General features: G+C 41.2%; 1 protein-coding gene across 10 annotated transcripts in view; it reads right to left on the bottom strand.

Annotated features, from left to right (window-relative positions):
* DOCK7 (dedicator of cytokinesis 7) overlaps positions 1–21365 on the bottom strand; it is a 108192-nt gene that overhangs the window by 70273 nt on the left and 16554 nt on the right. For all 10 annotated transcript variants that reach the window (XM_053392198.1, XM_053392200.1, XM_053392204.1 and 7 more), the window contains exons 3-11: positions 13953–14128; positions 13083–13151; positions 10155–10284; positions 9826–10038; positions 9009–9094; positions 5880–5946; positions 3744–3893; positions 764–844; positions 371–536 (exon numbers count right to left, since the gene is read on the bottom strand). In XM_053392198.1, coding sequence (XP_053248173.1) covers positions 371–536; positions 764–844; positions 3744–3893; positions 5880–5946; positions 9009–9094; positions 9826–10038; positions 10155–10284; positions 13083–13151; positions 13953–14128 — 1138 coding nt within the window. The remainder of the gene's footprint in view (positions 1–370; positions 537–763; positions 845–3743; positions 3894–5879; positions 5947–9008; positions 9095–9825; positions 10039–10154; positions 10285–13082; positions 13152–13952; positions 14129–21365) is intronic.

Raw genomic sequence — 21365 nt, 5'->3', positions numbered from 1 at the left:
GAGAAGGTTGTAGAAGATACATAGAGCAGCACGGCAGAAGAATGGGACAAGGAAGGAGAGGCGCTGAAAGCAGCAGAGAACGTTAGCCCCTGACATTCAATTAGAGAAGACTAAAAAGTTAGGAATGGCGCACATACTACCAACTTCTATAGAAATGTAACACCCCCTGGAATGGGTCACTTTTATTTCAAAGGAAAAGCTGCTAGAAAGCCCCAGTCCAAAACAGAAAGATGTTCTGGATCAAGGCCTTGTAGCTGGTTTTTCTTCAAAATAGAAATAGCCATTTAAGCACGCCGTTTCAAAAGCGTAAATGACATGATTCAGTTTGTGTTAAGATTAAGAATCACTTTGTAATTATCTAGATACCTACCTCCTGCAGCAATTTCCACTTCTGTAGAGTCCCTCTCCAAACTTCCAGCACTGCTGACTATGTTCATTAAATGAATGGCCGTCCATGCAAAAGGCATGCGATATCTGCCAAGCCTTTGGCAAAATTGTTCTGATTGACTTTTCAGTTTTTCTAGCTTTTCCTTGTTCTGCAGAGGTAAAACCACAAAACTTACAAAATTGAAACATTTCTGAATTTTTTCATACTGCCTCTGCTATAAATAAATGCTGGGTTTTCACCAGAAGGAAGTACTGTTTCAATAATGTATGATTTTTTTTAAAATATGAGAAACTTGCAAATGTTTTAAGGGCTACAGAACTATTTAAAAAAAGACACCACCTGCATTTAGGTCGAAACCCATTGAAAACTGCTTACCTTTGCAGCATCTGCTTCTTTTAAAATCATATATGGCTCTGCACACTCCCCAATATCTCCCTGTTGCAGTACCTTTTCCAGCTGTGGGGATGGGAAGTGGGATGGGATTGAAGAAGGAAAGGAAGAGGCAAGCATGATGTTGGAGATACGTACACCACACATATACACAATGAACTGACTAGCCAGCACAGTTTAAGCTACCCACCCAGACACCCACCCACCCAATCAGGTAGATTGCCCTTCCTCTTTTGAACCAGCAATATAAACTGCAACTATAAAAGGTAAAGAGAGGCTTCAGCTATGTATGTGCAAGCAATTTCAACTGCATAGTCAATGCCCCTGAAGAAGTCACAGAGGAACCCCTGCCTAAAGTTTTGGCTTTTGGGCTTTGATTGGTTGAGAGCCAAACCAAGGCATTTTTGTTGGATGTGCCATGCTCTGGAACATCTAGTTACAAGTGAGACCAGACAAGGGAAGAAGAAAAATGCAGTGTGGAGTCTTCCTGTTTGGTTTTCCTGCCACTCCATTCCATTCTCCCCACCGAGCCGTTGGCCAGCACTCCGCAGCCACTGAGCATGCTCAATTCTCATTGGTCCAACCCCCCCCCCCCCATTTTTGTACTTCTGCAAACCTTGATATTTCCCCAAAGCCTGCTGATACCTCCAGCTACATCTTCTGTGTGGATGCTACCATTGTGGCTACATATAGCTACCTAACTAATTTACTGTTAAATATATGTGGAAATTTAAAAAGGAGACACAGCTAAGCAAGACTTTCTGAAAGTATTATTACTTTCTTCAAGGAGAATTTTGGGGGAAATGTGTAGGAGAGCTGTGAACATTCTCCATAAATGTTTTATTTAGCTGTCTCTCTCTTAGAGAAAGAATCAAGCCTTGAAGCAAGGCAGAGTTTATGATGGACAGTTTTAACCAAATTGTTTCTTATCTTTTGGCATTTATATTTCTAAAGATCCTTTTGCACAGCTCAATTCAAATGTCACCGAGAGAGGTTAATAACATGGCATTCATTTAGAGAGGTTTTCTTATCGCATTGCTGGTGGGGAAACCCAGGCTCTGCTATAAACAAGAAAAGTTCACTCCCTCATAGATATCCTATGTGGATGAAGCAAGCAAACAAGCTGGAGGAGGAGGCGGGGGGGGGGAGACAACATTTTGGAAACACGCTTGTTCCCAGCAACTAACCATATTCATATATTCATTCACTCTAATCTGATACAATGATATGGCCACGGAAACAGGTTTTTGCATGTGCTCCTCTTGCTGGATCTGGAAATACTTATGCAAAAGGTTGCTGCATGAGCAATTTATAATACTGGATGTCTTCACCTGGCACACAGGCATGTTTCTATGACTCCAAAAAGCATCAAAACAGATGGTCAGCACCATCGGTTTGTACAATACTGATAATCTGTGAGGAGGTGGAAGGTGCTAAATTCAGCCCAGGTTCTACATCTTCTCAATTGGGGTGGGGGGTGGGGTTAAGGTTGGCTTGGAACCAAAGTCCCTCCTCCCACTCTTTCAAAAGCACAAATGGCACTGCCAAGGCTGACAGTTCCAAACATTTGCTGGGCAACTAAGTACAGTGGTACCTCGGGTTACAAACACTTTGGGTTACACTTTGGGTTACAAACTCTGCTAACCCAGAAGTAGTACCTCTGTTTGAGAACTCTGCCCCAGGATGAGAACAGAAATCGTGGGCCGGCAGCAGTGGGAAGCCCCATTAGTGAAAGCGCGCCTCAGGTTAAGAACGGTTTCAGGTTAAGAACGGACCTCCAGAACGAATTAAGTTCTTAACCTGAGGTACCACTGTATGCAGATCAGCTAACCTCAACCTGGTATCCTTCAGGTGTTCTGGACTGCAATTCCCATTATCCCTAGGAACCAGGGAAATGGGTTGAGGAAGGTTGCATAAGATGTCATAGCTAGTGTGGTTAGGTTCTGGAAGCAGGAAGTTTTCTATAAAATAATTCTTCTCACACTGCCCAAATCTCACTTGGGCCCAGATTACATTGCAAACAGCCATTTTACAAACTAACTGGCAGGGGAATGATCTAAAAAGGAGCACAATATATGACGGCACCTGGCCTGTGACATATGACAAGCTATTTTTCTGGCTTATTTATCTTGCTCATGTCCTTTTCCTTCTCACAGACCAAAAACTTAGCACTATTTTCAACAAATGACTGCTAGCTAGGCTCATCTCATTGAGTTTACAAGCATTAATGTGCAAGTGCAAGCTCTTTGAGGTAGATTGCATGGTGTTAATCTTTTTCTCTTTTCTTGTAAAAATCAACTACTGTGAATATATGCAGATTCTGGCTTCAGAAGGTATGCAATGAGACGTGTGCAAAATTTGAGAACAGAATCTCTTCTTAACGCTGCTGTCAATGAGGCTTCCCTCTTGCTTCGGCAATTTGGGAAAACGCAACGTGAATCTCAATCTTAACATATTTCCCATGGCATTAGGAAGCTTTTTTCTTCTTCTTCAAAAATTCTATTGCATAGTAACTATCTTAAGTGCCTCCCCCAGGCTAAGGCATTGTTCTATATTGCCCTATCTGCTTTCAGAGTTCAGTAATGTTACAAGTCTAAGGCAAGAAAGGTCAAAGCAAGAATTGTCTTTGAACAGACTCTATATCTTAGTATCAAAAACCAAACTTCTGGAGATTGAACTCTTCAATTTGAGAATGACTGAATTCAGTCAGCAAAAGGAAATGGCAACACTAAGCAGGGTCATTCTGTAATCTGATTTTCACAGGATTTGTAGTTTTCCTTTCAGTTTTCCCTATTGAGGAAGGCTAAAATAAACAAACACAGTACAGTACCAGCAAAATGCAACCAGGTGATATTTTTTCTTAATATATTGTTATATGGGCACAGAAACTTTAGCTTACTCGTGCCAGGAGATAATACACTTTTCCGAGATAAAGATTCATAAAGGGGAAAAAAATATTTCTTACCTTTATTACCAGAAAGACATCCTGAGAGGGATATGTAATAGAAAAAATGGCTGACCGGGCCAGAGTGGTTATGGCAGCAGGTGGAACATGAGGACGCAGCATCCCTTTCATTTGTTCAGAGTTTAAATCAAAATAGAAGTTCTCTGAAATCTAAAAGAAAAAAATAGCTTTTTACAGTACACTGAAATATATCCAAAGGCTTTACCATAATAAAAAATGTTTAAAAAAATAATGTTAGCGCACCAATGTTAATTTCACTTTCATGCCAACTGTGGTTAGCTTTTAACAGCAGACAAAAAAACCTGTTAGCTAGCTGAATTGTTCATTTCTTAACAGGCAATATATCTATTTGTCCCAATATGATTTGGGCTTATTTAAAAATAAACCACCACCACCAAAAAAACCCTCTGCAGCCCAACAATGATACTGTAGAGAAGTATACTGTATTTTTTGCTCTATAAGACTCACTTTTCCCCTCCTAAAAAGTAAGGGGAAATGTGTGTGCGTCTTATGGAGTGAATGCAGGCTGCACAGCTATCACAGAAGCCAGAACAGCAAGAGGGATTGCTGCTTTCACTGCGCAGCGATCCCTCTTGCTGTTCTAGCTTCCGAGATTCATAATATATTTTTTTTGTTTTCCTCCTCCAAAAACTAGGTGCGTCTTGTGGTCTGGTGCGTCTTATAGAGCGAAAAATACGGTAACTTTTCAAACAAATAAGCAAGGCAATGGCTTTGAAAGCAATGTACTCAAAACAGCATGAACAACCAGGGATCCACTTCTCCACTCATCACCCTCTCCTTGGTACATGCTTCAATGCCATCCATCAAGAATGACAAGAGAGCCCCAGCCTTCCTCCCTAACTTGGACCTGGATACGGAGTAGAAAGCATTCCAGTATAGCTTTGCTAATTTGTGATAGCTCAATGCAGCTACGGGGAACATCACCATACCCCTCTAGAGGCAACCTAGAGAGAAAGATAGGGATAAAGTTTGGTAGCGGGCAGCTCAAGTGTTTTGATAGCAGAGGCTTTAGTTATCATGGGACTTGACAATTTTCCCTCTCCTTCAGATGATAATTTCCAACTGATCAGAGACCTGATAATCTGAAAATATACTTTAGGGGATTTGGATTTTCTAGAAAGATAGATAGATCGATCCTCTTTTTTGGCAAGAATGAATGGTCCTGCTCCAACACCCTTCTCACCTCAGGCCCAAAATAACAGATACTAGTACCCAACAGCTGTCAGGCATGTCAATGAAGCCCTCTCATAAGGAAATATAATTTGGATTGAAGTAGGAACTTTCCATCCATAATTCTAGCTTCTTAAAATGATATTGTGTGGTTCCTCTGCACATGACTAAGGCAGGAGCAAAGAATTGTGGGAGGCTGGCTGAATCTCCTCAGATTTTCCCTCCTGCCTTGACAGAGCAGTTTGCTCCCCAACCCCCACGTCTCACTGTTTCCCTTATATTCAGTTAAGTTTTCTTTCATAATTTCTCTTGGTACTCTTCCTTCTTTGCATTGTGTTGTCTTCATTTGCTTTCACTCTCTTCGTGTTTTCTTTTCCCCCACTGAGGCATTGAAAAAAACAAACACAAGCCCTCCCTCTCCGCTGGCTGCTTCTCATTATTTCTTCACTTCCTTGCTGTTTTACATTGCTTCCTAAACTTTATTTGGTTTTATTTCATTTATTTTTCTATTGCAATAAAAAAAATATAGAAGTGGAACGAACTCAGGGGCCCATCAAGTTTCACTCTCCCTGCTGGAATCAGACGTTTTTAGTTATGTTCACTGCGTTTTGCCTATTTGGGCTGATGTACACCACCCTGAGCTCTTTTCAAAAAAGGGCATTCTAAAAATATCCTAAATACTGTAAATAAATAAAATAATCAGGCAACCTGTAATATAGTTTATTGTATCCAGCAACCTCCACCATTATTTACAGGGTTTGCTTTTTATAGTACTTTCAGTTCCTTCTGTTCTACTTTCTATTTCTCAATGTAATTTTGAATAGCAGGGATAAAAAACGCAGTATTCAAGGGCTCTTAAGCAGAGAGCTGCTGTTACCACCTACGTCTTACTGCATGCTGTTCAAACACCATGCAAAGGAAGCAAGCATCAAGCAGATAACTCACCTTTTTCTTTTCCTTAACGTCGTATAATGCCAAACTTGCAAAAATCGGCTCTATTTCAATTTCAAATCTTAAAGGAGAAAGAAAGTTTAGCTCTATTTCTTAAGATTTTTCAATTTTATATACAACCAAACAGCAACAAGGTTATTTCCCAACTGAAACTGAACTACTGCAGCTGTGTGGCTCCCTAGAAAAAACTTTAGGATGCCATAGCTCAGGGGTAAAATACATGTATTGCATACCAAAAGGACACAGGTTTGATCACTGCTGTCTCCAAGGTATGACTCAGAAAGATTCCTGTCTGAAGTTCTGGAGAGTCACTATCTGTCACTTCCAGCAATACTGCACTAGACAAACCAATTGTCAGATGATGATGATTTTTTGAATTTGTATACCACCCTTCATCTGAAGATCACAGGGCAGTTCACAACTTCTGGGAAACACATACTGCTGACTCTACTTAACAGTTGCGCCATTTAGAGGCAGTCCTGCAAAACCCAAACCTGCAACAAGTTCCCCTGAGCTGATCCTGCATGGGGCCTAATCAGCAGCACCAGCTGACATGCCTCATCCAAAATATGTAGGTGTTTAAAACAGGTTGTCAGCCAGTTTGATTGCACAGCAGCAGCTTATGCACTTTTGTATATTGCTATTCATAAACCTTTTAAAATCTGCTGTGTATTACAAGATCTCAGGTCATAATCTTAAACAGACTTCTAATGAAATCAGTGGGAGAAGTTGTTTAGCACTTAGGCGTGAATGGGAATGGACAGCAAACTGGGTCAAAGCCCTACCCTAAGCCCATTATTTGCAACTGTTGAGCTAAATTCTGCATAAAGTGTTTAGAAGCAGGGTGTTAATCACAAATAGCTTTATCTCGTTTAAATGCAGTTCTCCAAAGCTGCCAATACCAGAATTAATGAATTTACTCCACGGAGATCAATGAGATTATGTCTTTTGTATCAATCAGCTATTCACCATGGCTTCTATCTTTCTATCACTGGCAGCAGAGAACAAAGAACTGTAGGTCTCAAAACTGTCCCTCTCTTGCCACTAATGGTACCTACTGCCAGATAAATAATGGCTATTAGCTAATAAAGACTACCTTCAAAACACTTCTGCTCAAAAGCAAGTCCCATTCATTTCAATAATTGCTCACCACAATTTTTTGAACAGGTGGCAGAACACCCTTGCATTTATGACAACTTTTAGACATTGTGATATACTCTGACCTTGTCTGAGATATTTTTCTGTAACACCTGGAAGAATCTGCTGGTGTATATGACTCTTCACTGTCTTGTTACTGCTAGTTTGTTGATCAATACCTGTAATGTTCTTTGTTCTTTTACAAATGCTATTATTATAGCTAATTATTGTATTTTTATATTACCTCATTTATAATGGACTTTGTTGAATGATGCAGGACTAAAATCTCAGAAGCAAATAAAACATCAGAATTCAGTTTTGAGTATGTGGGCTTAATGTTCCTACAACTATAAAAACTATAAAATACATATTTGTCCTTCCAGGCACTAAACACAATTCTCATTCTTTTTTTAAAAAAGAGCACAAGATAAACATGAACTCTATACAATAAAGACAAACATCATTTCCTCAGATCTAATATGAAGAGATTTCTGTAAAAGGAAAATCTTAATTAACTGCTGTAATTTGTTTTTTATATAGCCATTCATTGTACAAGAGTTCTCCTGGGAATTGCATTCTGGTACGACACCCTGTAAAAGGCTATGCCATGGAATCATCTGGATTAGTGTCAGGGCTTAAAAGCAGCTCTTCTCTAGGAAGCAATTCCAACATATATCTCAGTTACGAGAGGCACTCTAGTCTAACTGGAGCTCCCTAACAAGAAGGGTTGACCTAAGTGAGGACACACAAGATGAATACAGCCATGTGGAAAATCAGTTTTGTGCTTTATTTCTCTAAGGGAATACCAGTAAAATTTTACCTCGTGTTATTAGAGAAGAGTTATAGGCAATGAACCAGCTGCAGGTAACCCTACATTCAGGAGCTCCACTTCATTAAACTTGTTTAACAGGTTTCTCTTCTCCCCAGTGAAAGCTTTGCTAACTGCCTCAAGTCTCAAGTCTTAAAGAGGCAGCCATGGATTTAAAGACTCAACTTTGTCTTACTGAATCAGTTGTCTGACTGGTGGTGTAAAATCTCATCTCAAAAAAAAGGCTACATCAATCATGTTGTTTTTAGCCAATTGTCTTTTGTTTGTGGGATAAAAGCCAGATGTAAACAGGAGGAGGGAAGGAATTGTGTCTCTGCTATGAAGTGAGACTTTGCAGACATTACATCTTTATTATACCAGTTGCATTGGCTGCCTGCGTGTTTCTGGATCAATTGAAAGTGCTAGTGTTTACTTTTAAAGCCCTAAACAGTTTAGGGACAGGTTACATGAAAGATGACCTGAACTCATATGAACTTACCCAGGCCTTAACATCACCCTCAAAGGTGCTGCCTGTGGGTTTACCATCAAGTTCAATTTGTGGGCCTCCCATCAAAACTGGTGAGCACTAGCAATAGGACCTTTCAAGTGGTGATGATCTCATTAAATTTTCTCCCAGGGGAAATACATCTGGCCCAATCTTTATTTATTTATTTTAATGGACCTCAAAATCCCACATCCCTTCATTTAATTAGCACTTCACTTTCTTGCACTCAATACCACTTTAATGTATAGGTTTGTTGCCTTGTAGCTCAACTGGTAGAGCATGAGACTCTTAAAACTCAGGGCCGTGGGTTTGACCCCCACGTTGGGCAAAAGTTCCCTGCTTTGCAGGGGATTGGACTAAATTACTCTCATGGCCCCTTCCAACTCTACAATTCTATGATTCTATAGTACATACCATTTTACAAAAGCATGGCTAGGTTTGAATATTGTGGCAAGCTTATTTTATCATTATTTCCAGCGTTTTTAATGTACGATGGGAATATTTAATTGACTTACTGCCCTCTTTGCACATTAAGGTGCTCAAGGTAGAATTTGAAAAATTAATTGTGTCTTGGTAGTTCTATCAGTCCCAATTATCATACAAGGTGCATTGATTTGACAGGTCAAATGTAAGTATGCATATTTTTAAAAAAATTAACAACCTTATTACTTACTTTAAAGACAAACACTTCACAAGAAGCCTCTGACCAAAGTGTTCCTTGGGGATTTCAGGGATGCCCAGTCTTTCTATTGGTTCTTCCTGCAATCGGGCACAAATCCAGCAAGTAATGCATGCACTCCTTCCACAAACAAAGTGCATTGTTAAATGGCTAAAGAAGGCAAAGTAGATTTCCTCCCCTCCTATTCAATACAATTTAATCTTCAAGCTTAACAGAGTGTGGCTTTTGCTGCAACTATAAATAACACTGAAGGGGTTTAATTTAGGAGAGCTACTGAATAACGGATTGGAGTTCTGTAAGAAAATTCCTTGGAAAGAGATGATCCAAAAGTCCAGATTTGTGCTTTAATCACATGCTGCTTTGGCAGCAGTCGCATGGAAACAAAAGCAAATACAATCTTAGGGTCAATCCCTTTAAAATCTTTGGCTCCTCCACTCCCCTGTACACTTTCTACAAAAGCTGGCAAACACCGCTGTCAAAAGTCTAGGACTGGTATTCAACATTAGTCATAAATAAAGTAGACTCATCAAATTCATCCCACTTAAGACGGCTATGGCCCTACAGGCCTACAAACCCAACAAGTTATGGCAGAACATCATGCTATTTTGCCTCTATCTTCTCCTTCCCCATCTCATTTTAATGACTTCTGAAATTCAAGTTGAGATTTTTATATATATATATATATATATATATATATATATATATATATATATATATTACACCAGCACTCACTCTTTGGCTACAGAGGTGGACCTGGCACTTATGTGTGCTTTGTGCTAGTATTATCAGGTCTCAGTTAAGCTCACAATACCTCATCTGGGGCTGGATGCAATGCAAAAAGTTCCTTGTGTCTGTTGGACTTTCTCTGTTCATCATTTTGATGGTCGATTTCTTCATTTGGGGTCCGATCCAGAAGATTTGGAAGCAAAGCATCCGGGAGGGAGTTTTTCAAGTCAAAAATACTGCAAGCCCAACTGCCCCGTGGCGTGTCATCGATTGACATGGACCGTCTTTTAAGATCATCCTAAGATTGAAGAAATTAAATGAAGCATGTAAAGTGAAATATGGAAAATGTCACATGTATTTTTAACACAGTGATTTGATTTTTTTTTTAAAGATGCAGGCTTCATTAGCACCTACTTGTTCATCCTGGTAATTGTTGCCATCCGGAGCTTCATCAGACTCAAATATCTGTTTGGGTAGGCCTTTTTGCCTCTCCTTCTGTTTGTCTAATGTGTTGGGGTTAAATCCTGTTCCCAGTTTGTGATATCTATTCAAAAACAGATTGTATTAAGCAATGTCTCTCCTCTACAAAACCAAGCAGAAATGGTGAGCAACATCTGAAAGCTTAATGCCCTCCCCAGAAATTTTTTTTTGCTACTCTTGACAGCATCATGCTGTCTATCAAGTTCTGTAACAGGAATTTTTGAAAACGGCATTTTCTCTTCTTTGACTGCAGGTGTTGATTCCAGTGTAGGATATTTAGACTTGCAGCCTTAAAAATCAACTCATACTTGTTACTTTTCCTGGCTGCAATAAGAAATGACTCCTGCTGTGACCATATAATCCTATAAGCATAAGCACCCGTGGATCAGCAATGGAATACTTGAAGTGTACCATGATGTAGCTAAATGCAAACAATTTGTTCTAGTAGACTGTATCCTTCCCCTCATTAAATCACTAAATATTTCTGTAAGCAATCCAAGGATGACAGCATTTATTTGTTTATTTGCTTGTTTTAGCATGGCTGCTTTCAGGGCCTCCTTGACCAGTGGTTCCCAATTATCTAACTACTGCGGACCCCGTTTTTCAAAAGCCAAGCCATGGACCCTCTACTTTTGAAATTTGTGATACCTCTATGGTAGTTTTTGTTAGATGAATGATGCCATGGACCCTCTGGGTTCCATGGACCACCAATTGAGAACCACTGTCTTTGACTATTATGAAGGCTACTGTATCAATTTGATGTTTAGTCCATTTACCATATTCTATTGTTGCAACTCAGTGGCTTTTAATCAGAATACAGGAAGAGCCCTGGTGGGTGGAGACCAAAGGCCCACATAATTCTTTTTCTAATGAGATCGACTCACTTTCTCCACACCATAAAAAATGTTTAATCTGTCTACACAGGCGTTGTGCATGACCTGGCTCTCAGTAATAGTGGTACATATCATCTGACAAAGGTTGTTGATACTTTAGAGCAGGTGAGGGTAATCTCTGGCCCTCCAGTTTTTGCTGAACTACAACTCCCATCATCCATGGCTGTGCTTGCTAGGGATGATGGGAGTTGTAGCCCAGCAACATCTGGAACGCCAAAGGTTTCCATGCCTACTATGTATGTTGCTGAATTACAACTCCCATCTCTCCTGACCATTGGCCATGCTTGATGGGGCTTAATGGAGTTGAAGTCCAATAACATCTGGAGGAACACAAATTCTCAAATCCTGCTCTACTATATAAATCAGAAAGCTCCAAAGGTAAATGTCTAGGAGCCACCATTATTATAGCAGACAATAGTGTCTGTCAGCAGTGCTGGCTATATTGGGATAAACCCATATGTGTTGTGACAATCAAGACAGTTGCAATATTGTGATCATTCTAGCCTATTATTCTCAGAGTTGCCCATCCCCAAGGTGTTACCATTTTCCCGGAAGCCAAATTAAAATTATTCTTTCTGTATGTGATCTTGATGGGTATGTGACAAGTCTCTGCCCTTCCTCCTCTATTTCACCTGCACATCTGAAGAGCGTATCACTGGGACTACTAATGACAACTCTTGGGAAATATGTACATTTATTCTGGCCTCCTGAGAAGCTGACAGCACTCTCCTGTCTCACTGCAGTCTCCATTCTGACTGCAAAGAAGGGTGGGTGACAAAAGGCTTATGGGTGGAACCAGACATGACACGGAGCACAAGGGGTTGCCAAATGGAATAGATTGCCCATAATAGGGCTGTCTGGCTAGGATTGCCTGATATGCCTGAGAAGGCCCAATAACATTAACATATTTAACATTGCTACTGGATAATTTTACTTTTAAAACATTCCATATTTTATCAGCGTCACTCTATGCCAGCCTTAACCTTCCTGGTGCCCTTCAGAGTACAGATTCCCCTCAGCCCCAGCCAGCATGGAGGGCAAAATTTCTCTAGGCAGTGTACAAATATTTTGCTCTACTATAACGGCAGAACCAGATGAGAAACAGCGGCGGCCAAAACTGGCAAACACCATCTTGTCTACCTCCTTCTGAACCTGACCTGTTAGCCTGGTTTGTTAACTGACGTTCAGCCAGAATTACCCCAGTTCAGATATAAAGGGAATTGTGGCTTAACACAAAGCCAGGAATGAAGTGTCAAAGTTGTCACACAGAGGGGAGGACTCATAAACCACAGTTCATAAAGTTGTGAATAATAATCTGAACCTGCACACAGAGAAAATGACACTCCTGCACCATCGAAAGAGGGTTATTTCCTACCGCCTTCCATATCTTGTTATCAACCTTTTCCACTATTATTATTTTCTTCTTTTTATTCCTCATCTTGGCATTTTCTTTTCTACCTAATTATATAAATCGTTTGAGTAGTTAATAGTGGCTTTACCAAGTGATTACAAAAGCGCTGGGAGGACAGTGAGCTTGGCGTATACTCTAGTCTCACGCAAAAAGGCTCTATTCTGACACAATTTATGAGTCATCCCACTGACTGCTGAACTGCTCCATTGCAAACAATCTCTCGACTGCATACGGCAAGCCCTTTCATCTAACTTGCTTCCTATAAGGATCCACAGCAAAAAGGTGGGGGGAAAGAATATGAATTGGTGACCCATACTTTCTCCATTATTCCCTCCAACACATTCAGAAAAGTTGTCTCCCCCTTTTCAGGAAGTTATCCTTAAGGGCACCTGCCTAAAAGTGATAACTGTAAAATAGCGGTACGATCTTATATTGGCTCTGAATAGTTACTGATAGCTACAGTAACCGCATTCTGAAAATCAGTCCCCCCACCCCCTGCCCAACACACACAGTTGAAGGGCATCTCTTCAAATATATAACTTTAAATACACAACTTACTTTCTGTTCACAATGGCCCAGTCTTCTGTGTAACTTCTTACGCAATCCCTCACGTGAGGGTCCATTTCACTATAGAGAGGGAACATAGCTCTAAATGGTCTCTTCAAATCACAAACATCTTATTTCATTTTAGACTGACAGGCTGAACTACCATTTAATACCCCAGTATAGTGGAACCTTGGTTCCTGAACGGTTTAGTTGCCGAACAAATTGGCTCCCAAACACCGCAAACCTGGAAGTAAGTGTTCCAGTTTGTGAACGTTTTTCGGAAGCTGAACATCCAGCGCAGCTTCTGCTTGAGTGCAGGAAGCTTCTGCAGCCAATCAGAAGCCACGCCTTGGTTTTTGAATGGTTTCAGGAGTCGAACAGACTCCCGGAATGGATTAAGTTTGGGAACCAAGATACCACTGTAATAAATACAGCTTGCATTCTGTAAACATCTACTACGTTTCCAGTCATCACACGTGCATACAGGTTGCCCCACTTTCCTTCATTCAATGTTTATTAACGTGCTTCCTCCACCTTTACGCCATAAGTTACATGCGACACAGGGCCTCTGCTTTTTAGACTCACAGTCAATTCACTGTCTTTCCCTTTGTTTCTCAGCTAAACCAAGAATTTCAAGGGGTACAGTTCCCTTCTCCAAGGCCCCACACTCTGATTCTGCCACCACTGCCATCTCTCTGTACCTGCATAACTTGTGCTTTCTTTGCTCTCAAAGCTATCCTGGCTCCAGTGTATAGTTTTGAGTGGTGAAGGAAGAGAAGAATATGGGGATAAAAAGTCCAACTCCTGTTACTTCAGCCAGGCCATCTCCCCTACCTGCTCAGCTGTAAGTATGGGCCAAGGTCTCTGTTGCCTAGCCCTTACCTCTCTTCGGGTACTGCTGACACAAGCGTTCTGCATTCTCGAGGACTGTAGATAACTTCAATATCGTCAGAAGGAAATTCAAGCAAGTCTCTCAAAGGGCCGCAATCCACTGCAAGTGGATGTGTAAGGAGGTATTCTTCCAAATCCACTGGATCCACAGGCTCAGTAAGAGGCACCTATGAAGATAAAGAAAAGTTATACTAAAGTGTCAACATTCGGCTATTTTAAAATACTATATCTGTACTTAATTTCCCCGCTCTGCATATTTTGTTTTCCTCTGCAGCTGAAAAATATCAATATCTAAGCCTGCCCAGAAATACACAGTACTGCCAATTTCATTAGATGTTAAGGTTTCCAGGCCAAAATCACAAGTACAGACACATCCAGATGGTAACTGCTTTGTTCCCTCACTGGGAAAAACATTTATCTCCTGTAGTAATAGCCGTCAGTCACCACTCCCACAGAAAACAGCCAGACAGCCATGTAGACCATCAAGTCCTTGCTAGGCTCAACAGTCATCCCCATAAAAGCACATGGACTAGATGATGGGATATCAACAACAGCAAATCAAAATCTCAGAGCCTGTTCTGAAGACGCATCATGCAAGCATCATGAAGGTGTGGCTCTTGTCAGTGCCTTAATGGAAGAATCCTATGTAAACTGCATTAATTTCAATCATGGAAGAAAGGCAGGATATAAATGTAGTAACTAAAGCAAAAACAAACTGTTCTGCACATATATCCTGCAGAAATTAATCCTGCTATTTAGCTCCTGTGTGGCAAAGGCTCAAGTTTTATGCCCTTCAAGATGGTATGCAAGTTGCTTTCCTGTGCTTTCTTGTGTCTCAAAAGACAATGGAGTGTACCTCTGGGGGTGAAGTCAAACTGCTGCGTTAGCAGCACCAAAGTGCCTGGGTGGTGTGTATGGAGGTCCTGGGCTACCCAGAAAACAAGACACCCATACCATTTGGCCTTGCTGATGTGGCCCAAAGACAAGCAAAGAAATATGTTTGGCACCAGCTTGGCTGCAGAAGTTGCTGGAAGGAGGTGTACAAGGCACCAACTTAGGCACTCCCCTCTGGATTTTTGTAGTAGGGTTTACTCCTCAGCCTTTTATTCTTCAGAAGATATCCCACAAGGCAGCAGAGGTTTAGGATCAGAGCCTTCCTTCTCCTTCTCTTCTTCCCAGGTTGATGAGCCCCAGCTTCCCGCTTTCTTGTGAATTTAAGAGATTTTGTAAGTAGACTACCAGCAGGAGCAGTGCAATGTCAGGTCAGAGGATTCAGCAAACAATGGATCAGCCTCACCAAATAAAGGGTTTCCAGTGTCAGAGTTTACTCTTCTTATAGAGGCTAATGTGTCTAGTTCCAGGAGTTCTGTCCTCTCCTCCCAAATGTGGTGTGATGTAGCACAGTGGCTAAGAGGAGTGAGATATGAGCTGGGGAGTAATTGGTTCAGGTCTCAGATCAGCCATGAATTTGCTAGGTGACCTTTCACAGACCATTATCCTCTCAGTCACAGTCCCACCCCTGTCTGCAATCTGGGGGTAATAATACACATATACAGAACTCTTTGAATATTCTCAAGTCTTATTATTATGCCTGGCTCATGATGGATACCGGACCCTGTGAAAGCCAGCACCTAATTTTATTGAAGCTCGCGCCCATCATCATCATAACTTAATGGCTCATTCTGGGGACAGAGGAAACGCGAGCTACAATTATGCAAGGAATCTGGAGATCCTGGTCCAACACTTGGTGTGCACTATAATATCATCTTCTGTCTGGTGAAAGGAAACAGATGGTCCAAACTTCACAGGGGACATGCCAATTGGAACATGATATTCACAAGACAGCTACAGGGAGATTACTCTGCGGCCCAGGAATTGGGTCTAGGTATCTGAAGGAATGCCTACTTCCACACCAGTCTCCCTGAAAATCATTATCAGAAACCCTCATTGAGAGCCAGTGTGGTGTAGTGGTTAAGAGCGGTAGTCACCTAATCTGGGGAACCGGGTTCGTGTCTCCGCTCCTCCACATGCAGCTGCTGGGTGACCTTGGGCCAGTCACACTTCTTTGAAGTCTCTCAGCCCCACTCACCTCACAGAGTGTTTGTTGTGGGGGAGGAAGGGAAAGGAGAATGTTAGCCGCTTTGAGACTCCTGAAGGGGAGTGAAAGGCGGGATATCAAATCCAAACTCTTCTTCTTCTTCTTCATCCAGGTGATATGACTGGGATGGGAACTTGATTCACCTCCTCAATGGAATAGTCTTCCTAGGGAGATTTGACTGCCACCTACTCATAAATCTAAACAGTGGTTTGTTTTTGTTTTTTACTATTGCTTGTTTTATTCACTGCCTTAACCTTTTTAGCTTTGTTGCTGCTTTAATCCTTCACTTTTGTGAAGTATGTGAGGCACCCTGAGAATATTTCTACTGAAGGGTTTCACAGAAGTGAATTAAACAAATTCTGTTCACAGGAAAGGCTGTAGCTCAGTGGCAGAGCACATGCTTTTTGAATGCACAAGGTCCCAGGTTCAATCCCCATCTGGGAAAGACCTCTGCCTGAAATGCTAGAGTGCAGCTGCCAGTCAGAGTAGACATTACTAAGTTTGATGGACTGATGGTCTGATTCTTTATAAGGCATCTTCTTATGTTGCACATGCCCAGGTTCTGCTGACCCAAACCCTACATTCTGTTCCAAAACAAACTCTATGGAACTTAAGAAGTACAGTATTACAGAAGTAGGTCAAAAATAATTGCCATCTTATTCTGAGTCTTTCATTTTCTTGAAACAAAACAATGCTACACTCAGTCCAATTCTAACAAATGAGTGTTAGAAATGCACTGGTTTTATACTTTTATTTCTGGGGCTGTGTCGCTTTCCATTATACTACAAGCCTAAGCAAAAATCATCAAGGTGACTCAGGAGAGAGACATTTCCACCCTTAGGCATCACCAAGTCATGAAAACCTGAGTACTGCCTTAGCTGCTATGTCAGCGTTTAGCAAAGCCTCCAAGGCAACACCTCCATTACTTTCAAAATCAATTCCAAATGCAAAGCAAAGCCTTTGATCTGACCTTCCTTCTCATACAGGGCTGCAAAGTTAAAACTGAATTAGTAAACTAGCTTTTTGCAAAAGAAAGGGGGAAAGGTGCTCAAGCAAAATGGTTCAGATTGATAGGCTGGTTATTGTGTGGCTGAAGACTTCAAAATTAGCCCTACAAAGCCTAATACACACATAAACAATATAGACCTCCCAGTCACGGTCAAGCAGTGAATTTGGGAAACAGCAATACTCTTTATATGAAACTGGAATTCTGAAGAGTATCACCTTAAGCTAAGAAGGGATGGCTGACCAAACAATGCATAAAGCTTGGTTGCTCCTTGGAAAGTCATGATTTGGTCCTAGGTCAAGAGGGTTTGCTATCCCAATCTGCAACTGTGTTTAAATGTCATGCTAAACCATATTGCTCTGGCACGGCTGCAAGGAGCAGCTTGGAAGCTTCCATTTTTTTGCTCCAAACAGACAATTCAAGTTGGCTTGTTTCACACAAACCAGTAGGCAGAGTTTGTCAATGGGAATGGGATGGGAGGGAGCACGAACTCAACGCCTGCCTAGCCCCATTCACATTCTGTCAAGCTATAGTTCAGCATGATGTCAAAACGTGGCCTTTGCATTTGCTTACATGAATCAAGACTTTGTGTGACCATATTCTCAAATAAGCAGAGAACTTGTCTCTAAGAGCTTTTAGACAGACAAACACTTTATAGGTGCAACTTCAGTGCAACACTTTAAAGAGAGAAGAATAGAGGCAATAGTTGCACTCCCATAAGGAGAGATGCCAGAAGGTCAGGAGTTCTGCAAATACAATATCTTCGGTTCAATCAAGCCAAAGATAAGAATGCTAAAAATACTTTTAGGTACCAATTCTTGGTCATTTGAGACTAGAGAGTAAGCTGTTGATGTGCTTGAAGTGAAACACATTTGCCCTGCCTCCCAGAAACACTGAATGGATATATTCATTCTGAACTGGTAATATGGTGACATACATTTCCTGTGGGATAGATTCTGTTGCCTTTGCCCAAATTCACCATGTGATTTCAACATCTGAAATGGTTCCCCTCTCTTTTCCCATGCAAAAACATTGCTCCCAACAGGAACACCCTCCCTCCCTCTCCACAACATGTGATCACCATAATCAGTAGCATCCCAGCCCTCTAAATTGCTAGGTTCTGCTGTTTAAGAAAGCTGGAGGGAAAGCACAACTTTGGTGTGCCACTGTGGTGCTGCAAAGCAAAAGAGTACCCTACAACCCTACGAAGACCTACGTGTTAAACTGTACGTGAAAGAAACACAAAGATAATCAACTACACAGGGAAGAAAATAAATGGGACAAACTTTTAAACTGAGTACAAACTGATGTGGCCAGGGAATGTGCTGTATTTGTTTTTTTCTCTAATCCTCATCTTCACTAAAAGAGGAAAATTCTAATTATAGACTGGCTGTCCCTCCCAGCACACCATCATCCTTCACAAAATAAAGTATAAATTATCATCATGCGTCACGGTGATCGTTGGGCAACTGTATTTATTATTTCTCCATCAATTTGAATCAATTCCTGCCAAGAAAACCATATATAGGGTGCCTTATTTTACAACAAAATATGGTAGGTGAAGAATGATAGGCAGAGAGCAGTAGAGGCTTGCTCAGCTTCTTACCTGACCTCCCAACACTGCCATTCCTGCAGCGTACTGGGAAGACAAGGGCAAGGGGTGAGGAGGCAGCAAGGCTGGTGGAGTGCAAACGTACCAGCAGAGCCAATCCAGAGCTCCTGCTAGTGTATTTGCATCATACCAAGCTCTCCCCTTCATGCTCCTGATATGCCAGACCAATGGCAGGGACAGGAGGTCATGTAAGCAATGCAGCCCCTCCCACCACTGCTGGCTGAGAGATTCCCCAAGGGCACTCAATACTTTATACACTACAATGCACATGTTCTCATGACACTGTACAGACTTCCCTGATCTGATCTGGTACCCTCCAGATGTTTTCAACTACAACTTCCATTACCCCACCCTCACCAGCCAGTATGGCATTGGCCATGGGTGGAAATTGTAGGTCAAAACATCTGGAGAGGACACAGTATATAAAATAGTTCAGCACAGGCCATTGGGTGATACATGACTAAATATGGGCCAGCCATATTCCAGGGCAAATGCACACATTAAATTTTTGATTTGCTTATAGGGAAAGAGAGTATGACTTAAAAAGGCTAGAACAGTCTGTAGAAAGAAAGTACTGGGAGCCAATGTAGACATGATTAGAGCAATAATGTTAGAACAATAAGAGTTAAAACAACAATGTTTCTATTTTAGGTGCAGAGTGTTCACAAAAGTCCTTATTCAAGTAATGTCTTTCCTTTTATGAAATGGAAGTAAAACTGCTAACACATTCCAGGAACTTCATAATGAGAACTGATGTCAACAACGGCTACAGGAGCTCATCAGCATCCAGAATCAGGTAAGGCATTCACATTTTTGTCCCTACACCTCTTCAGTTGACTATTATAGCATGAAGATGTAAACAAACATAAATGTCAAACCCAGAAGCCAACATTAGCCTCGCCATCTGTGCAGTCAGAAATACTGCCTAACACCTGAGTAAACAGGCAAAACATAAATTCTTGGTTATGAAGAGGAACTAGTTTGTGTCAGCTTATTGGCAGATGAAAGACAAACGCATTATTTTAAACTCTGGCTTTTTATGGTGGAGAGGCGGAGAAAGCAAGCTTTGGAAGGTCAACCTATCTCCTTTCTGGCTATAAGGGATTTGTTGGCACCGCCCTCCTGATGAACAGGTTGCCAGCTCCTATTAAGAAAACAATGTTATGACCTTTCCTCAATAAGCCATATCAGGACATGGGATATTGTGCCAGTCAAGCTTTCAAGTGCTTTTTCAAAGGAACATTGGCGAAGGTATCATTATTTTCACTGTAAAAATTGAAAGCCCATATAAAAGCAGAGAAACAGGACTAACGTGTAATAGGCAACAATGCTCCCAGGCAAGCTATATAAGAAGAAGAAGAAAGTTAGATTCTATGAGTTAGATTCTTCCTGTTTCAGTTGCAGGGCCTATTCATATCAACATTTCCTGCTAAAAGAAAATCTGGCACATGCTCACCTATGTCATTTTACAATCAACAGTGCATCCACTGTCATACATCAGAAAATCCAGCTCTTAGGATGCCACCGAAAATATGCATTTATGAAGGTATGCCAAAAGTTGGCATACAACCCTACCAAGTCTCACCAAGAGACAGAATACCTCTATTTTAAAATACTTTCTTTTGTAGCTACTACACACCCAAAGGTCACATGAACATGACCTCAGATAATGAGTCTTGGTCAACAATTCCTCTTAAATATTTTTTCTTCTGTTTCGATTTTTGACATTAGTCATTCTCTTGTTATGTGATTCCAACCACACCCTATTTTTGTTAACATTCTGTCAATGAACCATGGAGAATAGTTATAGCATCAATAACGTCTAACCACTTCTGGTGTTTATTATCATCACTGAGCACAGCGAACATAATTTATCCCTACCAAATATTGTTTCAGATAGGATGTAAGTTTTGACAACATTATGATTCTTGCTATGGAAAATAGTTTGTTATTTCTGCAAGTAACATTTTATTTTATACATGTTGCTCTTTATAGGGATATTTCAAACAATTGTTATTTGCTTGGTGCATTAACTTCCTGCAATACTATTAAGTATGCTTTGTGTTGCTGGCTAAACATCTAACTCAACAAAAGTTTCAGAAACTACAGGAGACAAGGTGCCACTCTGCTAGCATACAATTGGGCAAACCAGTAAGGCCCAACTTTAATCACTCTGTAAGAATACGTATACCATAAAGCCTTCTGCAGCTCTATCAGTTTGACTCTCAGTACACACTCTGTACAGAGGTACCTTGGTTGTTGAATGACTTGGCTCCTGAATGCCGCAAACCCAGAAGTGTTCCGGTTTGCAAACTTTTTTGGAAGCTGAACACCCGACGCAGCTTCCAATTGAGTGCAGGAAGCTCCTGCAGCCAATCGGAAGCTGCGCCTTGGTTTTCGAACGGTTCCAGGAGTTGAACGGACTCCCGGAACAGATTAAATTTGACAACCAAGGTACCTACCACTGTACTGCAAAGAGCAGGGTAAAAATGCATTTACAGTGGTACCTCAGGTTAAGTACTTAATTCGTTCCAGAGGTCCGTTCTTAACCTGAAGCACCACTTTAGCTAATGGGGCCTCCCGCTGCTGCCGCACCGCCGGAGCACGATTTCTGTTCTCATCCTGAAGCAAAGTTCTTAACCCGAGGTACTATTTCTGGGTTAGCGGAGTCTGTAACCCGAAGCGTAT

Source organism: Podarcis raffonei, chromosome 6 (assembly GCF_027172205.1).
Source record: "Podarcis raffonei isolate rPodRaf1 chromosome 6, rPodRaf1.pri, whole genome shotgun sequence".
NCBI classification, from domain to species: Eukaryota; Metazoa; Chordata; class Lepidosauria; order Squamata; family Lacertidae; genus Podarcis; species Podarcis raffonei.
The sequence above is the reverse complement of the archived record's forward strand: the minus strand, read 5'-3'. Positions and strand labels throughout refer to the sequence as shown.